The sequence below is a fragment of the Lampris incognitus genome, chromosome 2, assembly GCF_029633865.1.
Source record: "Lampris incognitus isolate fLamInc1 chromosome 2, fLamInc1.hap2, whole genome shotgun sequence".
NCBI classification, from domain to species: Eukaryota; Metazoa; Chordata; class Actinopteri; order Lampriformes; family Lampridae; genus Lampris; species Lampris incognitus.
Window position 1 is genome coordinate 11,559,748 of NC_079212.1, and position 13,390 is coordinate 11,573,137.

Genomic DNA, 13,390 nt, shown 5'->3' on the forward strand with positions numbered 1-13,390 from the left:
TTTAAACAGGACACACTCGGGGCGTCCGGCTAGCTTAGCGGTCCATTCCGTTGCCTAGCAACACCGGGATCGCCGGTTCGAATCCCCGTGTTACGTCGGGCGTCCCTACAGACACGATTGGCCGTGTCTGCAGGTGGGAAGCCGGATGTGGGTGTGTCCCGGTCGCTGGTCTAGCGCCTCCTCTGGTCGGTCGGGGGCGCGGGAACTGGGGGGGGAATAGCGTGAAAACTCCCGTGCGCTACGTCCCCCCCGGTGAAACTCCTCACCGTCAGGTGAAAAGCAGCGGCTGGCGACTCCACACGAATCGGAGGAGGCACGTGGCAGTCTGCAGCCCTCCCCGGGTCGGCAGAGGGGGTGGAGCAGCGGCCTGGGACGGCTCAGAAGAGCGGGGTAGTTGGCCAAAGTAACACTGGGGAGAAATGGCGGGGAGGTGGGACACACTGTCCAAAGTGTTACGACACAGCAGGAAGGTGCAGCACGCTGAAGCGTATCTCATCGGGAGGCGAGGCCCGGAGGATCCGCCACTCCACCCGTTTCTATCCGTCAGTTGCTGCGAATACCTTATCGAGAAGAAAACAAGGCCAGAACAAAAGCCCGGGGATGTGCCTGGGCCCGGGGCATTCCACTGGGCTGACTGGACAAACTGTATGTGGACTCTGTGCATGTGTGTGTGTCCACTGTGTTCACACGCCTGCAAAACAAACACATCTCGTCACACAGACGCCCCGCGTCAATCAGCAGCGGGCGGAGAGCTGAAAAGAGCCGCCCGAATAAAGGAGACCCCCCCCTCCTCCTCCTCCTCCTCCTCCTCCTGTGGCTCCTATGTTGATATTCTAATTACATCTGTGCTATTTGCATGCCTTTCCTTCGCGCTCCCCCTCCCTTCCCACCACCCCTGATGAAGAGCACAGAAATGTCAGGCACCTGGAGAGAGAAGTGGTGGATTATGTTTAGTCTGTCCAACATCAACATCAGACAACAACCCTCTAATCAGTCTGAGACGGGGCATAATGAAGCCGCCAGCGTGTGCATCGCTGCACTTGTGTGTGTATACCGGTGTGCGCATATATGTGTGCATGTATATGTGTGTGTTGGCGTGTGCACACAGGCATATTTACAAGTGGTGTGCTATCAAGAGTGAATGATTTCCACAGCCGGTACTCTGAACAACAGCGCCGATTGGCTTCTGATCAGCCCTGATTGCACGGACGAGACGCGGCGATACCTCCCCCACCAGCGGGTCCAACCAACCTCTCCATGGCGACCGTCTCTTCAAAACCGCAGCGAGGAAAGCGCTCGCGCCGATATGGCGCAGACGGCGAGAAAACAAAAAAGCGGTTTCCCCCAAAGAGTCCGAGCGTCCGTTCTCGGCGGTCTTGGAAGACACTAGCGGAATAAAAACGGTTAGCCGGCTGGGTGAGACGGCCATCTTGCATGGTGCAAAGAGAGAGGAAGACGGAAGCGGACTAATGAGGTAGTGAAGGTGGAAATAAAATGTCACGCCGTCGACGGTTGGCCCTCTGCTGCAGAGCGCCGCTACAGGCCAGGGCAGGGCAGGGCTGGGCAGGGCAGGGCTGGGCAGGGCAGGGCAGGGCTGGGCAGGGCTGGGCAGGGCTGAGCAGGGAAGGGCTGGGCAGGGCAGGGCAGGGCTGGGCTGGGCAGGGCTGGGCAGGGCAGGGCAGGGCAGGGCTGGGCTGGGCAGGGCTGGGCAGGGCTGGGCTGGGCAGGGCTGGGCAGGGCTGTGGGATGGGATGATTTATATCCTGTGGCGACAGAAAAACATCTATCTTTTCATATCGTGCGCCGTCGTTTATTCCGTTGTGTCGCAAATCACACTCTTTACGGCAATATTTTTCACCGTTTGGAGTCTGTCCCATCTTCTGCGTGGGTTTCATTAATAAATTAACCCGATTGGCTTTTTTACACGCGTAGCTTTTATTGCTCTTACAGTAACGTAACTGGTGTAGTTGTCGTCAGCTCTCCAACTCGCCACCGCCGTCCGTCTCTCCTACACGGACAATAAAGGAGGGGAGACCAAACTAACGCGGCCATAAATGACAGCAAGACGCAGTAGAGGCTGTGTTTATTTATATTATGAAAGCCACTTTATTTGACATCGTATTCTTATGACTTTCATTCTAACAATGACTTTGTTCTCTGCGTTTAATCCGTCCTATTGTACAGCAGCAGTGGGCAGCTGCAGCGCCCGGGGACCAGCCCCAGTTCTGTCCATTGTCTTGCTCAGGGCCACAGACAGGAGTATTAACCCTAACATGCATGTCTTTCTGATGGTGGGAGGAAACCGGAGCACCCGGAGGAAACCCACACAGACATGTGGAGAACATGCAAACTCCACACATAGAGGATGTGGGACGGCCTGGGGTTCCAACCCAGGACCTTCTTGCTGTAAGGCAACAGGGCTAACCACTGAGCCACCGTGCCACCACCGTATACACACGATTATTCACCCTCAGACAGTTGTCATCGCTAATCTCAATCTGTTTTACCAAAATTTTGCCAACATGCCACTTGCCCAACCACTGTTACTCCACGGTCAAGGCAGCTTACAGGTCTATCCCACGACCTCACTTTGGGAAATCCGACCACCTGCCAGTGCTCTTGCTCCCGGACTACAGGCAGAGAGTGAGGTGTGTGCAGCCCACTGTGAGGACAGTACAGTGCCGGACTACAGAACACGATTCCAAACTTCAGGGATGTTTTGAATCAACAGACTGGTCAATCTTTAAGGATTCAGCCTGGAGTTTGGATGAGTATGCTGAACCAGTCACTGGCTATGTTAGATTCTGTGTGGATAACTGTATCCCAGTATGGACTATTTGCTTCCAACCCAACCAGAAGCCCTGGATTAACAGCGACATTCGCCAAAAGTTGAGGGAGCATACCACTGCTTTTAAATCGGGGGACCATGAATGCTAAAAACAACTCAGGTATGACTTAAGGAGAGCCATCAAAGCTGCTAAAAGACAATCTAGGGACAAACTGGAAAACGATTATAGTGGCTGTGACTCGCGGCTCATGTGGAGGAAGCCGCAGGGATTACGGACTATAAATCTAGACCCAGTGTGTCTATCAACACCTCTGCCGCTCTCCCCGATGAGCTTAACAACTTTTATGTGCGCTTTGAAGCTCACAACTTGGACCCAGTGACAGCGGCACAGTGCCCGCCCAATGAAGTCGATCTACAGGTGACAGAAGCTGATGTGAGTAAAACTTTTAAAAGGGTTAAGGCTCGTAAAGCTGCCGGCCCAGATGGGATCCCTTCCCATGTCCCCATGGTATGTTACACTCAGCTTTCTCGGGTTTTTACTGACATTTTTAACCTGTCCCTGTCATTGCGTGTGGTTCCACCATGTTTTCAGAAAACCATCATTGTGCCTGTATCTAAGAAAAGACCCGTCTCTTGTCTTAATGATTAGTGACCTGTTGTTTTGAAAGCCACTTTATTTGACATTGTATTCTTACAATGAATTTGTTCTCTGTATTTAACCCATCCTATTGTATAGGAGCGGTGGGCAGCTGCAGCAACCAGGGACCAACTCCAGTTCTTCTTTCCATTGCCTTGATCAGGAGCACAGGCAGGAGCATTAACCCTAACATGCATGTTATTTTGATGGTGGGAGGAAACCGGAGCACCTGGAGGAAACCCGCACACACACGGGGAGAACATACAAAGTCCACACAGAAAAGACCTAGGACGGCCTGGGGTTTGAACCCAGGACCTTCTTGCTGTGAAGCAACGGTGCTAACCACTCGGCCACCGTGCCGCCCCTTGAACTCTGTTGTTATGAAGTGTCTGGAAAGTTTGGTTACATCATATATAAAATGTAACATTCCTGCTACCCTTGACCCATCAGACTTTGCTACTGTTCCAACAGATGTGTAGATGACACTACCGTACTTGCTCTGCATACTGCTGTCAGAATGTTGTTTATTGATCACAGCTCTGCTTTTAATACTGTTGTACAATCCAAACTGGTGTTGAAACTCAGAGGTCTTGGTCTGGCTAACTCCTGGACAGTGATTTTTTTTTTGTAGATATATGTGTTAGTTTGGATGTGTGTTCTTGTAGTTTTTTGATATGTGTTTTTGTCTTTGTGTTGCACTGCTGTGGGCTGGGGGAAATGATGTTTCATTTCCTTTCATGTGCGCAAGTGCATGCAAAGTGTTTCTGATTCTGATTCTATCTGTAATTAGCTATTTGATTTCCTGATAGGCAGGTCCCAGACTGTGAGAATAGGTAAAACATACTCATCTACATTAGTTCTTGGGACTGGCGCACCTCAGGGCTGCTGTCTCAGCCCCCTATTGTTCACTCTGTTCACACACGACTGTGTTGCCAAATATGACAACAACAGCATCATTAAATTTGCAGATGACACCACAGTGATTGTACTAATAAGTGACAGTGATGAGAGGGCCTATAGGAGGGATGTGGAAGATTTAAATATATGGTGTCATGATAACAACCTGTCTTTAAATGTCAATAAGACAAAATAAATCATTGTTGACTTTAGAAAGATGATAAAATCATGTTCCTATTTCCATCAATGGATCATCTGTTGAAATGGTGGGCAGTTTTAGATGCCTCGGTTTAAACATCACAGACACCCTCACATGGTCTCTCAACACCAACTGCATCCTCAAGAAGGCACTGCAGAGACTGTATTTTCTGAGGCATCTCAAGGGTTTTGGCATGAGTACCAAAACTCTTATGAACTTTTATGGCAGTACCATGGAGTGTCTTGACAGGCTGTATCATAGCGTGGTTTGGCAACCTGACTGCTCAGGACTGCAGACTGTTTCAGAGGACTGTAAAGACAGCAGCAAAAATCATCGGCATGGAACTACCACCACTTCATTATATTTACAACGCTCGCTGCAAAAGGAAAGCCCAAAACATCATTAAGGACACCAGCCACCCCATGTTCTGCTCTCGCTCCTTCCATCTAAAAAACGTTACCGGAGCATCAAATCACACACCACCCGTCTCACTGATAATAGGTTCTTTCCACAGGCAGGCAGGTTGCTGAACAGCTGACGCACCCATATGCACCTTACATTGTTGTGTTATCGTGTTCTGTATGAATATTTTTTTTTTCTCCTTTGGGATGGTGTGTCCTTTGTGTCCTTTGTCCTTGTGTCCTCTGTGTTAAGGCAGAGAGAGCCAGAGCACAAGAATTTCCGTGTATTCTACATGACAGTAAAGCTGAACTTGAACATTTAATTTATTTGCACTCGTTTCATTTCAGCTCAGTTTGAGAGTTTCTAACTGCGTTTTGCTGTCATGTATGGTCACGCTACTCTGCTCTCTGTGGTTCAGCCAGGGTTGGGCGTGTGCACACACTGGGGGGAGGGGGGGGGCATGGACCAGAAACTATTTATTCATTAATTTTACAGAAAATGTGCTGTACCGTGATATGTATTGTTACCAGGATACGAAATTAACATTATCGGGATGTGAGATTTTGTTCATATCGCACAGCCCTAGGTCAGGGACACACAAAGTATGCGTACTTAGCAGTGCCTGGAACACACACCCTATGAATACTGTAACACTAGAACCCACCTTACACCACATGCATTACTTCGGAGGCCTAAACGGATCATGTTGAGGAAAAATGTGTCAGCCAAAGAGACACAGCCTTCAGCTGTGTTTAATCTCCTTTCAATCGACAGCAGCAGTAATGACTGAAGAGTTTTTCTGGCTGCCCCTCCACTCAGGTGTAGAATATGGTTCTCCAGCTTGTTAGCTGCTGGTCTGTGACAGTCGTCCTTCTCTAGAGTTTTTCCTCAAGGTTGTCTGATGGAAGTGGATTTCATCGCTGGATTAAAGCGATTGTTCTAATAACTGAACAAGGACACTTATTCACCCATTTTCTGCATGTGGGGGCAATGCCAATTTCAGGGACTAAAATGCAGAATTGAAGATTTATTGTTTTTTGAAGGACGTAAATGAAATCCATGTCCTCGGGTAGCGACGTCCAAAAAAGATCTGATCACGTCATTAATCTTACACACTGACCCAAGTGGGCTGAATAACTGAATGGTAACATCTAATCTCTTCACCAGCCTCAAACCAGATGTCCCAGATAAAAAAAGGAAACAGGTGGGGGGTGTGGGGTTCTGGTTAGTGGTTACCAGGTGTGTTTTCGCTCTCCTGTAGCAACACTGGTTTCCTATAGACAACCCTGCAGTGACGCTAAACCTGCACACAAACCACAAAAAGCAACATGCAGATGCAGATACGCACGGTACATAACAATAAATCAATCTCACAGCTAATCTGTGTGAGCGTGCACACACTCGCACCTTGAGGCCAAGCCAACACTTATAAGAGAAGCAGAGCCCTCCCACGCCTGCTCCAACCTCTCACGCCCTCAAACAAATAAACTTCCTCCGGCTTCAAATAAAGCCCCGCACCCCTGTGACTTTAAATACACCTCGGCTCCGCTTTCCCTGCGGGTTTCAATAGACCTCTGGGTCCGGGCGTACGGATCCTGGCTGCTGCCCATATGGTCCCGACTGGATTAGACTGAGAAGCCCGGCCACATAATGGCAAGGCCGGAGGAACCATTAAAAGCCCATTAATTGTCAAGTCGAGGCTCCTCACTGCAATGATATGCTAATATTTCTTAGCACTGGAGACGGAGCACAGAATGCGAGGCTGTGAGAAGGAACAAAAGAGAGACAGGCACAGGAAAGAGAGAAAGATGGGGGGGGGGGAACAGTAGCAATGGTAAGAAAAGGAGAGAATCTACAGGCTGTCCCAGGTTGCTGTGACTCCCCGGCATCCAAATCTCTGCCGAAACAAACACATTATACGCCCACAAACACACACACACACACACACATATACACACAATCCAGGGTGTGAGAGAGGAGAGGAAAGAGAAAATATGAGGGCAGAGGACAGAGGAGCTGCAGGCAGCAGGAGGACAAAGAGGTCAGTGTTGTGGAAAACATGGAGTCTGACACAGAAGTGATGCAGTTCAACTTTCTCGCTTTTGAGCCAGAGCCACATGGCTGAGAGCGCTACACGGAGAGAGAGTGAGAGAGAGAGAAAGAGGGAGGGAGGGAGAGAGAGAGAGAGAGAGAGAGAGAGAGAGAGAGAGAGAGAGAGAGAGAGAGAGAGAGAGAGAGAGAGAGAGAGGGAAGTGAACAGGGGGCGGGAGAGAGGGGGAAAGAGCGAGATAAACAAAAACCAGGGAATGAGGCAGTGAATGGGAGTGAAGAAGAGACAGAAAGAGCAGAGTCCTCTGCTCTCGTATTCTTTCATTGTCCAAAAAAACAAGCCGCTTGATGGCGTGTATTTGTTCTGCGGCCACATAGAGCGACGCAGGAAATCTGGCCGCTGCTTATCGCGCCATTCTTCTCTATTTCAGAGCAGGGCGGTGGAGGGTCAGAGAGGCTAAGTCCCCACCAAGCAGATTAACCAGAGCAAGCTAGGGGACCAGAACACGGATTTGGGATGCATTGCCCCGAATAAGATTTGGACTTTTCACTGGCAATTACTCACAGTATATGTTTCAATGCATACGGCGAATGCGGCTGATCCTACCCCGGCTTCGAAAAGGGCTCTGGCTAATCTGGAACTCGCCATGGCACCGAAAGCTTACAGACTGCTCGCAGCAGAATCGAGCACGCGTTAAGAGGTGCTCGGCTACAGAGGCCGCCTTCTGTAGTTTACATCAAGTATTGCTCCTTCTAATTTCCTTTACAACACAAAACCGCGGCTTGTTTGTGATTCACAGGCTGCCACCCAGATGCCATCATTGTAATAGATGCTGTGCATGAAGCACCGCAGTACAGCCAACACGACACAGTCATCAACCCATCAGGACTCATAAGAGCTGCAGACTTGAAAGCGGGGAAGGAAGTGCCGCGCCGGCAACGTTCACCTTAAACCACGACAGCTCGGGGAGCCTGGCGCATACCGCTCCTCTGTGTAATAAGTGCGTTCTTTGTGTGTACGTTGGATGCTGATGAAGGCCCCCCCCCCCCCCCCCCGAGACTGGACTTGTCATCACCGCGGCAGCCCCCAGGTGTGTCTCTTTTAATGGCGCCACGTGGAGACTAACGTAGGTTAATGAGCTGCATGGGCCCCCGGAGGAGACGGGCGTTATAGGCTATATAAGATCTTCTGTCGTCCCTCCCGTCTCGCCATTCATGTCAGACCCTGGGAGAGTGAGGGGGGGGGCGGGGGGAGCAAGGGAGTGGGGCACTGCCAAGGAAATAGAGGTGTAAGGGAGTAAAAGACATAGATGGATGGAGAGTGAGGGAGAGAGAAAAAGACAGAGAGAGACAAAAGGCCTAAAGAAAGAGACAGATTTGCAAGCCGCTTGAAACAATTAAGGTCTGGATGGGAGACATTATATAGTTCGCAGTGCCAGCCAAAGCCCAAATGTGGCGGTAAGGGAAAGCTTAGTGAGAGCAGGGCTAATCAGTAACAGATTCCTTACGACAACAAACTAAACCACAAACACACACAGACACACACACACACACACACACACACACAGGAACGTCGACACTTTACATATTACAGCTCGGCAGCGAGGGGAAAAAAAATCTGCGGAAACATCAAAATGTGAGGAAGACCCGGCTGAGAGAGAGAGAGAGAGAGAGAGAGAGAGAGAGAGAGAGAGAGAGAGAGAGAGAGAGAGAGAGCATAAGGGGGGAAAAAAAGAAAGAGATAGATGGAGACAGAGCAAGAGTGAGGAAGAAGAGGAAAAGATGACTTTCATATGTAATGGACGTGTCATTCAAAACCGCAGATGTCCTCCGTGCCTCCTTAAGGACTGTTTTTGTTGTGGAGACGCATAGTTTGGCTCGACCGCGTCCAACATCCTGTTTCACTCTCGGACACGGCCTCGTCTTTTGTCCGGCCGTCTGTGGCTTTATAAGACACGGGCAGCCATCCGAGTGCACCGTGGCCTTGTCCCGAAACGTGGAGGTGAGCCCTCTTGAGATGCTCCCACGGAGGAGCAAAGTGTACGCGTTGGTAAGCACACGTGTGTATGAACTTTCACCTGTCCGTCTGTCCGTCCGTCTGTCTGTAGGTGTGAGTTGGCCAGAGGAGCGGGAAAGGATGGAAGGTTAAAAGGAGACATCTGAGTAACAAGAGAGGAGGCGAGAAAAAGCTCTAAGCAGGGAGGAGAGAGAGAGAGAGAGGGGGAGGGGGAGGAGGGAGGTGTAGAGAGAGAGAGAGTGGGAGAGATAAAGAGGGGGGGAGGAGGGAGGTGTGACCAGGGTTGCCAGCAGCAGGCGGCGGAGGCAGGCTACGTGGGCACAGCAGCTGGAGGGGCAGCCTGACATTCCACGCTTGATCCTGTATAAACCTTGTCTGTTAGCGCAGATCTGATATGGACATAAAAGACCAGATGGGGGCTTCCACAGACCTTATAAGGGATTAAAACCTGGCCAGGATGGATCAGGGGTGAAAAGCCATGAAGAAAGAGAGCGAGGGGCGCATGGGGGGGTGGGGGTGGCATGACATACAGCAGAGAGAGCAAGAGACACAGACAAACATGCTGCAAAATGTGCATTTGTGCGTGTGTGTGTGTTCCACCTTTGTGAGGACCAATTTGAGTTTTTAACCTCAGAACGAGGACATTTTTTTGCAAAGTGAGGACCTTTTGGTCAGTCCTCACTTCTTTAATCCTAACCCTATTTTCGGGGGTTAGCATTTGGGTTTTAGGGTTAGAATTAAGATTAGGTTGAGGTAAGGGTAAGGGTTAAGGTTAGGCATGTAGTTCTAATGGTTAAGGTCAGGGCCAAGGGCCAGGGAATGAATGTAGTCAATGAGGGGGTCCTCACAAGGATAGAAGTATAAGAAAGTGTGTGTGTGCGTGTGTGTGAGAGAGAGAAAGAGACCATGTTTTTCTATTCTAATGGGGACAAATGTCCCCTTTAGGATAGAAGAACCAGAAACCACCTACCTTGTGGGGCCATTTTATGGAGCCCCACAAGTAAAAGGGTCTATTTTAGGGTTAAGACTTGGTTTTAGGGTTAAGGTTAGAATTAGGGTTAGGGTGAGGTGAGGGTAAGGGTCAGGGTTAGGCATGTAGTTTGTGTGGTTAAGGTTAAGGGATAGGAAATGAATGTAGTCAATGAGGGGCCCCACAAATATAGATTTGCGAGTATTTGTGTGTGTGAGAGAGAGGGAGCGAGAGAAAGTGTGTGCGTAAAATGGGGCAGAGTGTGTGTGTAAGAGAGAGGGAGAGAGAATATGTATCAGAGAGAGGGGGGAGAGTGTGTGTGTGTAAGAGAGAGCAAGAGAAAGAGAAGTAAGAGTGTGTAAGAGAGAGAGAATGTATAAGAAAGGGGGAGAATGAGCGCGAGGGGGGAGAGAGAGAGAGAGAGAGAGTGTGTGTGTGTGTGTGTGTGTAAGAGAGAGAGTATGTGTAAGAGGGGGAGAAAGAGAGAGAGTATATGTAAGAGGGGGAAGAAAGAGAGGGAGAGGGTGTGTGTGTAGGGGGGAGAGAGAGTGTGGGTGTGTGTAAGAGAGAGAGAGTATGTGTAAGAGGGGGAGAATGAGAGAGTGTGTGTAAGAGAGAGTATATGTAAGAGGGGGAAGAAAGAGGGAGAGAGAGTGTGTGTAGGGGGGGAGAGTGTGTGTGTGTGACAGAGAAAAAGAGAGAGAGGAGGAGAGGGTGTGTGAGTGTGTAAGGGGGGGAGAGAGGGTGTGTGTGTGTAGGGGGGAGAGAGAGTGTGTGTAAGAGGGGGAGAAAGAGAGAGTGTGTGTAAGAGAGAGTATGTGTAAGAGGGGGAGAAAGAGAGAGTGTGTGTATGGGGGGAGAGAGAGAGAGAGAGAGTGAGAGTGTGTAAGGGGGGAGCGAGAGAGTGTGTGTGTGTGTGTGTGTAAGGAGGGAGAGAGAGAGAGTGTGTGCGTGTGTAAGGGGGGGAGGGAGAGGGGGAGAGAGAGAGAGAGAGAGAGAGAGAGAGAGAGAGAGAGAGAGAGAGAGAGAGAGAATGTGTAAGAGAGAGGGGGGGTGAGAGAGAGTATGTGTAAGAGAGGGGGGGTGAGAGAGAGAAGGAGACAGACTGTAGCAGACGGACCCCGAGTCAGGAGAGGGAGAGGAGGAGGAGTGGACGTTCAGAAAGAAGGGCCGCTTCTGCGGTGATACTCTTGTGTGTGTTTTTTCCTCCGGTGATTTTATTTTTTTCAATTAACTCTTTTTTTCTTCTTGTTTTGCTTTGCTTTGTTTCGGGGGGAAAAGTCATCAGTCCCCAAACGACGCACACAATTCCTCCGTGTCGCACACAGGCAAACTTAACAGCAGCACTCGGCGCAACTCGATCGTGACGAATCATCCCACCACCATTGTTCTAGACTGCGTCCCAGAGGGGGCCTTTATTTTAGGAGCTCGTTCCGCCGCCTGATAGAAAACCTCTGCCCTTGAAAACGACTGCAGATGTGTGGAGAAGTAACGCACAACGGTCCACACTGTTAAGAGGTCTGCGTTGGGCGCTGATACTGAACTGCAAATTACAAGAAAACGTCTCGATTCGTGTCGCTGCGGCACAGACGTTTCCGGGAAAGCGCCGCGTGCTCTCTTTCCCGGATGTTCGGCGCTGACGGCGTCTCGCTCACACAGCAGCCAAGCGGCCTGCTCGGTAAACTGATCGCCTGCTCGAATCTGATCAGCGGCACTTTGTACGGGTTGTACCTTACTTGGGGAGGACAGCGCTGCCGGCGTGGTGCAGCCCAAACACCGGGCCGATCCCCTTTCACACCAGCATCCCGGAGGGGAGCAGGCCCCCGGTCATTTGAGCTACGCCGCCTTCCCGGTCCCGACCAAGCCCCCAGACCCTGAAATCCGCCAAGGAGCCCGGACACGTCGCGCTGAGCCGCAGCAATCTGAGCCCATTAGAGCGAAAATCATGACACAAGTGTTTCTTGTTCCCTAATCAGTTAGGAGGCGAAGCACCACCCCCCCACCACCACCACCCCCCAGTGTGTGTGTGACCATGCATGTGCCTACGTGCATGTGTGCATGATGAAACACGCTTGAAACTGGGTGAAACATGCACGGTGTCTTTCGAACGGATGATCAAGGGGGTTTCCGCGCCCTTCATTCATACAAATAAGAAAAGAAGAAGAAGAAGAAGAAGAATAAGGATCGCTGAGCGCGCCACACGCCTGTCGTGTGTAACCGCACACACGCGGGGCTGCACGAGACAATCGCGCCCACGCGCCTCAAACGCAAACGGGTTCGCGGCAGAAAGCCTCGGGGGACCCGGCGTAGAAAATGATGCTGACAAAAATCCGTGACCCCCCCCCAGCGGGGGGGGAGGAGGGGGTAGCGGCGTACAGAGAACCCGAGTCCAGCAAACAGACCCAACACCCGGCTGTCCGTTCTGTGCCGGTTTGTTTACCTGAGTTGTTGTGAACCCACCGGAGAATGTGCATGCACGTCCAGTAACCCCACCCCCACCCCCACAGACAGACAGACAGGGGACACCAATCCCACCCCGGTGTCCCTGAGCCCCCGCTGAGCCAACAGCTGCCTCTAGCAGAGCCAACGCGTGTCTACCATATGCACCGAGGCTCCCATCAGCCCCGATGGTGATGCCCAACTCCCCGTGGAAACGTTTAACCTCCCTTTGAATGGCGCATGAAAGAGGAACGCTGATTGTTTACGGCCGCGCTGTGATACTACCGAGCCATCACGCCCTCGCGCCCCGTCTGCTAACGCTGTCTGACGAGGCGGGCCCGTGTAACGCGCCGCGGCCACGTGTCGCACAGCCGCCGACCCCTGACCTCGGCTAGCCGAGTTAAGGCTTATAGGCCCGGCTTATGTTTCCCCAGCAGCCAACCGTTAGACTTTAATGAGCAACACCGGCGGATGAGCCGACCTGCGGTGTGGGGCCGCCCTCCGGCGCCGTTCTCTGATATGCCGACCTTCCGGTTGCACCCACAGCGGCCTGACGTGGACTTTGTGATGAGGCAGGTGCTTTCACAGAGACGCCATAGGTATCTCTCTCTCTCTCTCTCTCTCTCTCTCTCTCTCTCTCTCTCTCTCTCTCTCTCTCTCTCTGCCTGCCGCTCATTTTGTCCTTTGTCTCTAAACACATTTTCTCCTCCATACTCCTCATTCAAATCATAACCCTTGATCCCTTGGTCCAACCCATTCACTGTCTATGTCTCCCCCCCCCCTCTCTCTCGCTCGCCGTTTCTCCTATCAAGTCTGTGTTGCATAATAGCACTACGAGGCCATGACCTTACGCTCCGTGTCAGCGCTCTTGTGGCCTTCTGCTGTCTTACTCTCCGCCAGGAACATAATGAAACAAACCTCACGGCCTCATACTCTGTTAGCCCGGGTTCAGAGGTGAAAAATTACTACTTTTTTTCTCTCTCCCTCTGACG

General features: G+C 51.1%; 1 protein-coding gene across 1 annotated transcript in view; it reads right to left on the reverse strand.

Annotated features, from left to right (window-relative positions):
• Positions 1 to 1,466: 1,466 nt before the first annotated feature.
• LOC130108344 (plexin-A2-like) overlaps positions 1,467 to 13,390 on the reverse strand; it is a 73,485-nt gene continuing 61,561 nt past the window's right edge. Inside the window, exons 5-6 of the mRNA XM_056275249.1 lie at positions 11,696 to 11,881; positions 1,467 to 1,739 (exon numbers count right to left, since the gene is read on the reverse strand). Coding sequence (XP_056131224.1) covers positions 1,467 to 1,739; positions 11,696 to 11,881 — 459 coding nt within the window. The remainder of the gene's footprint in view (positions 1,740 to 11,695; positions 11,882 to 13,390) is intronic.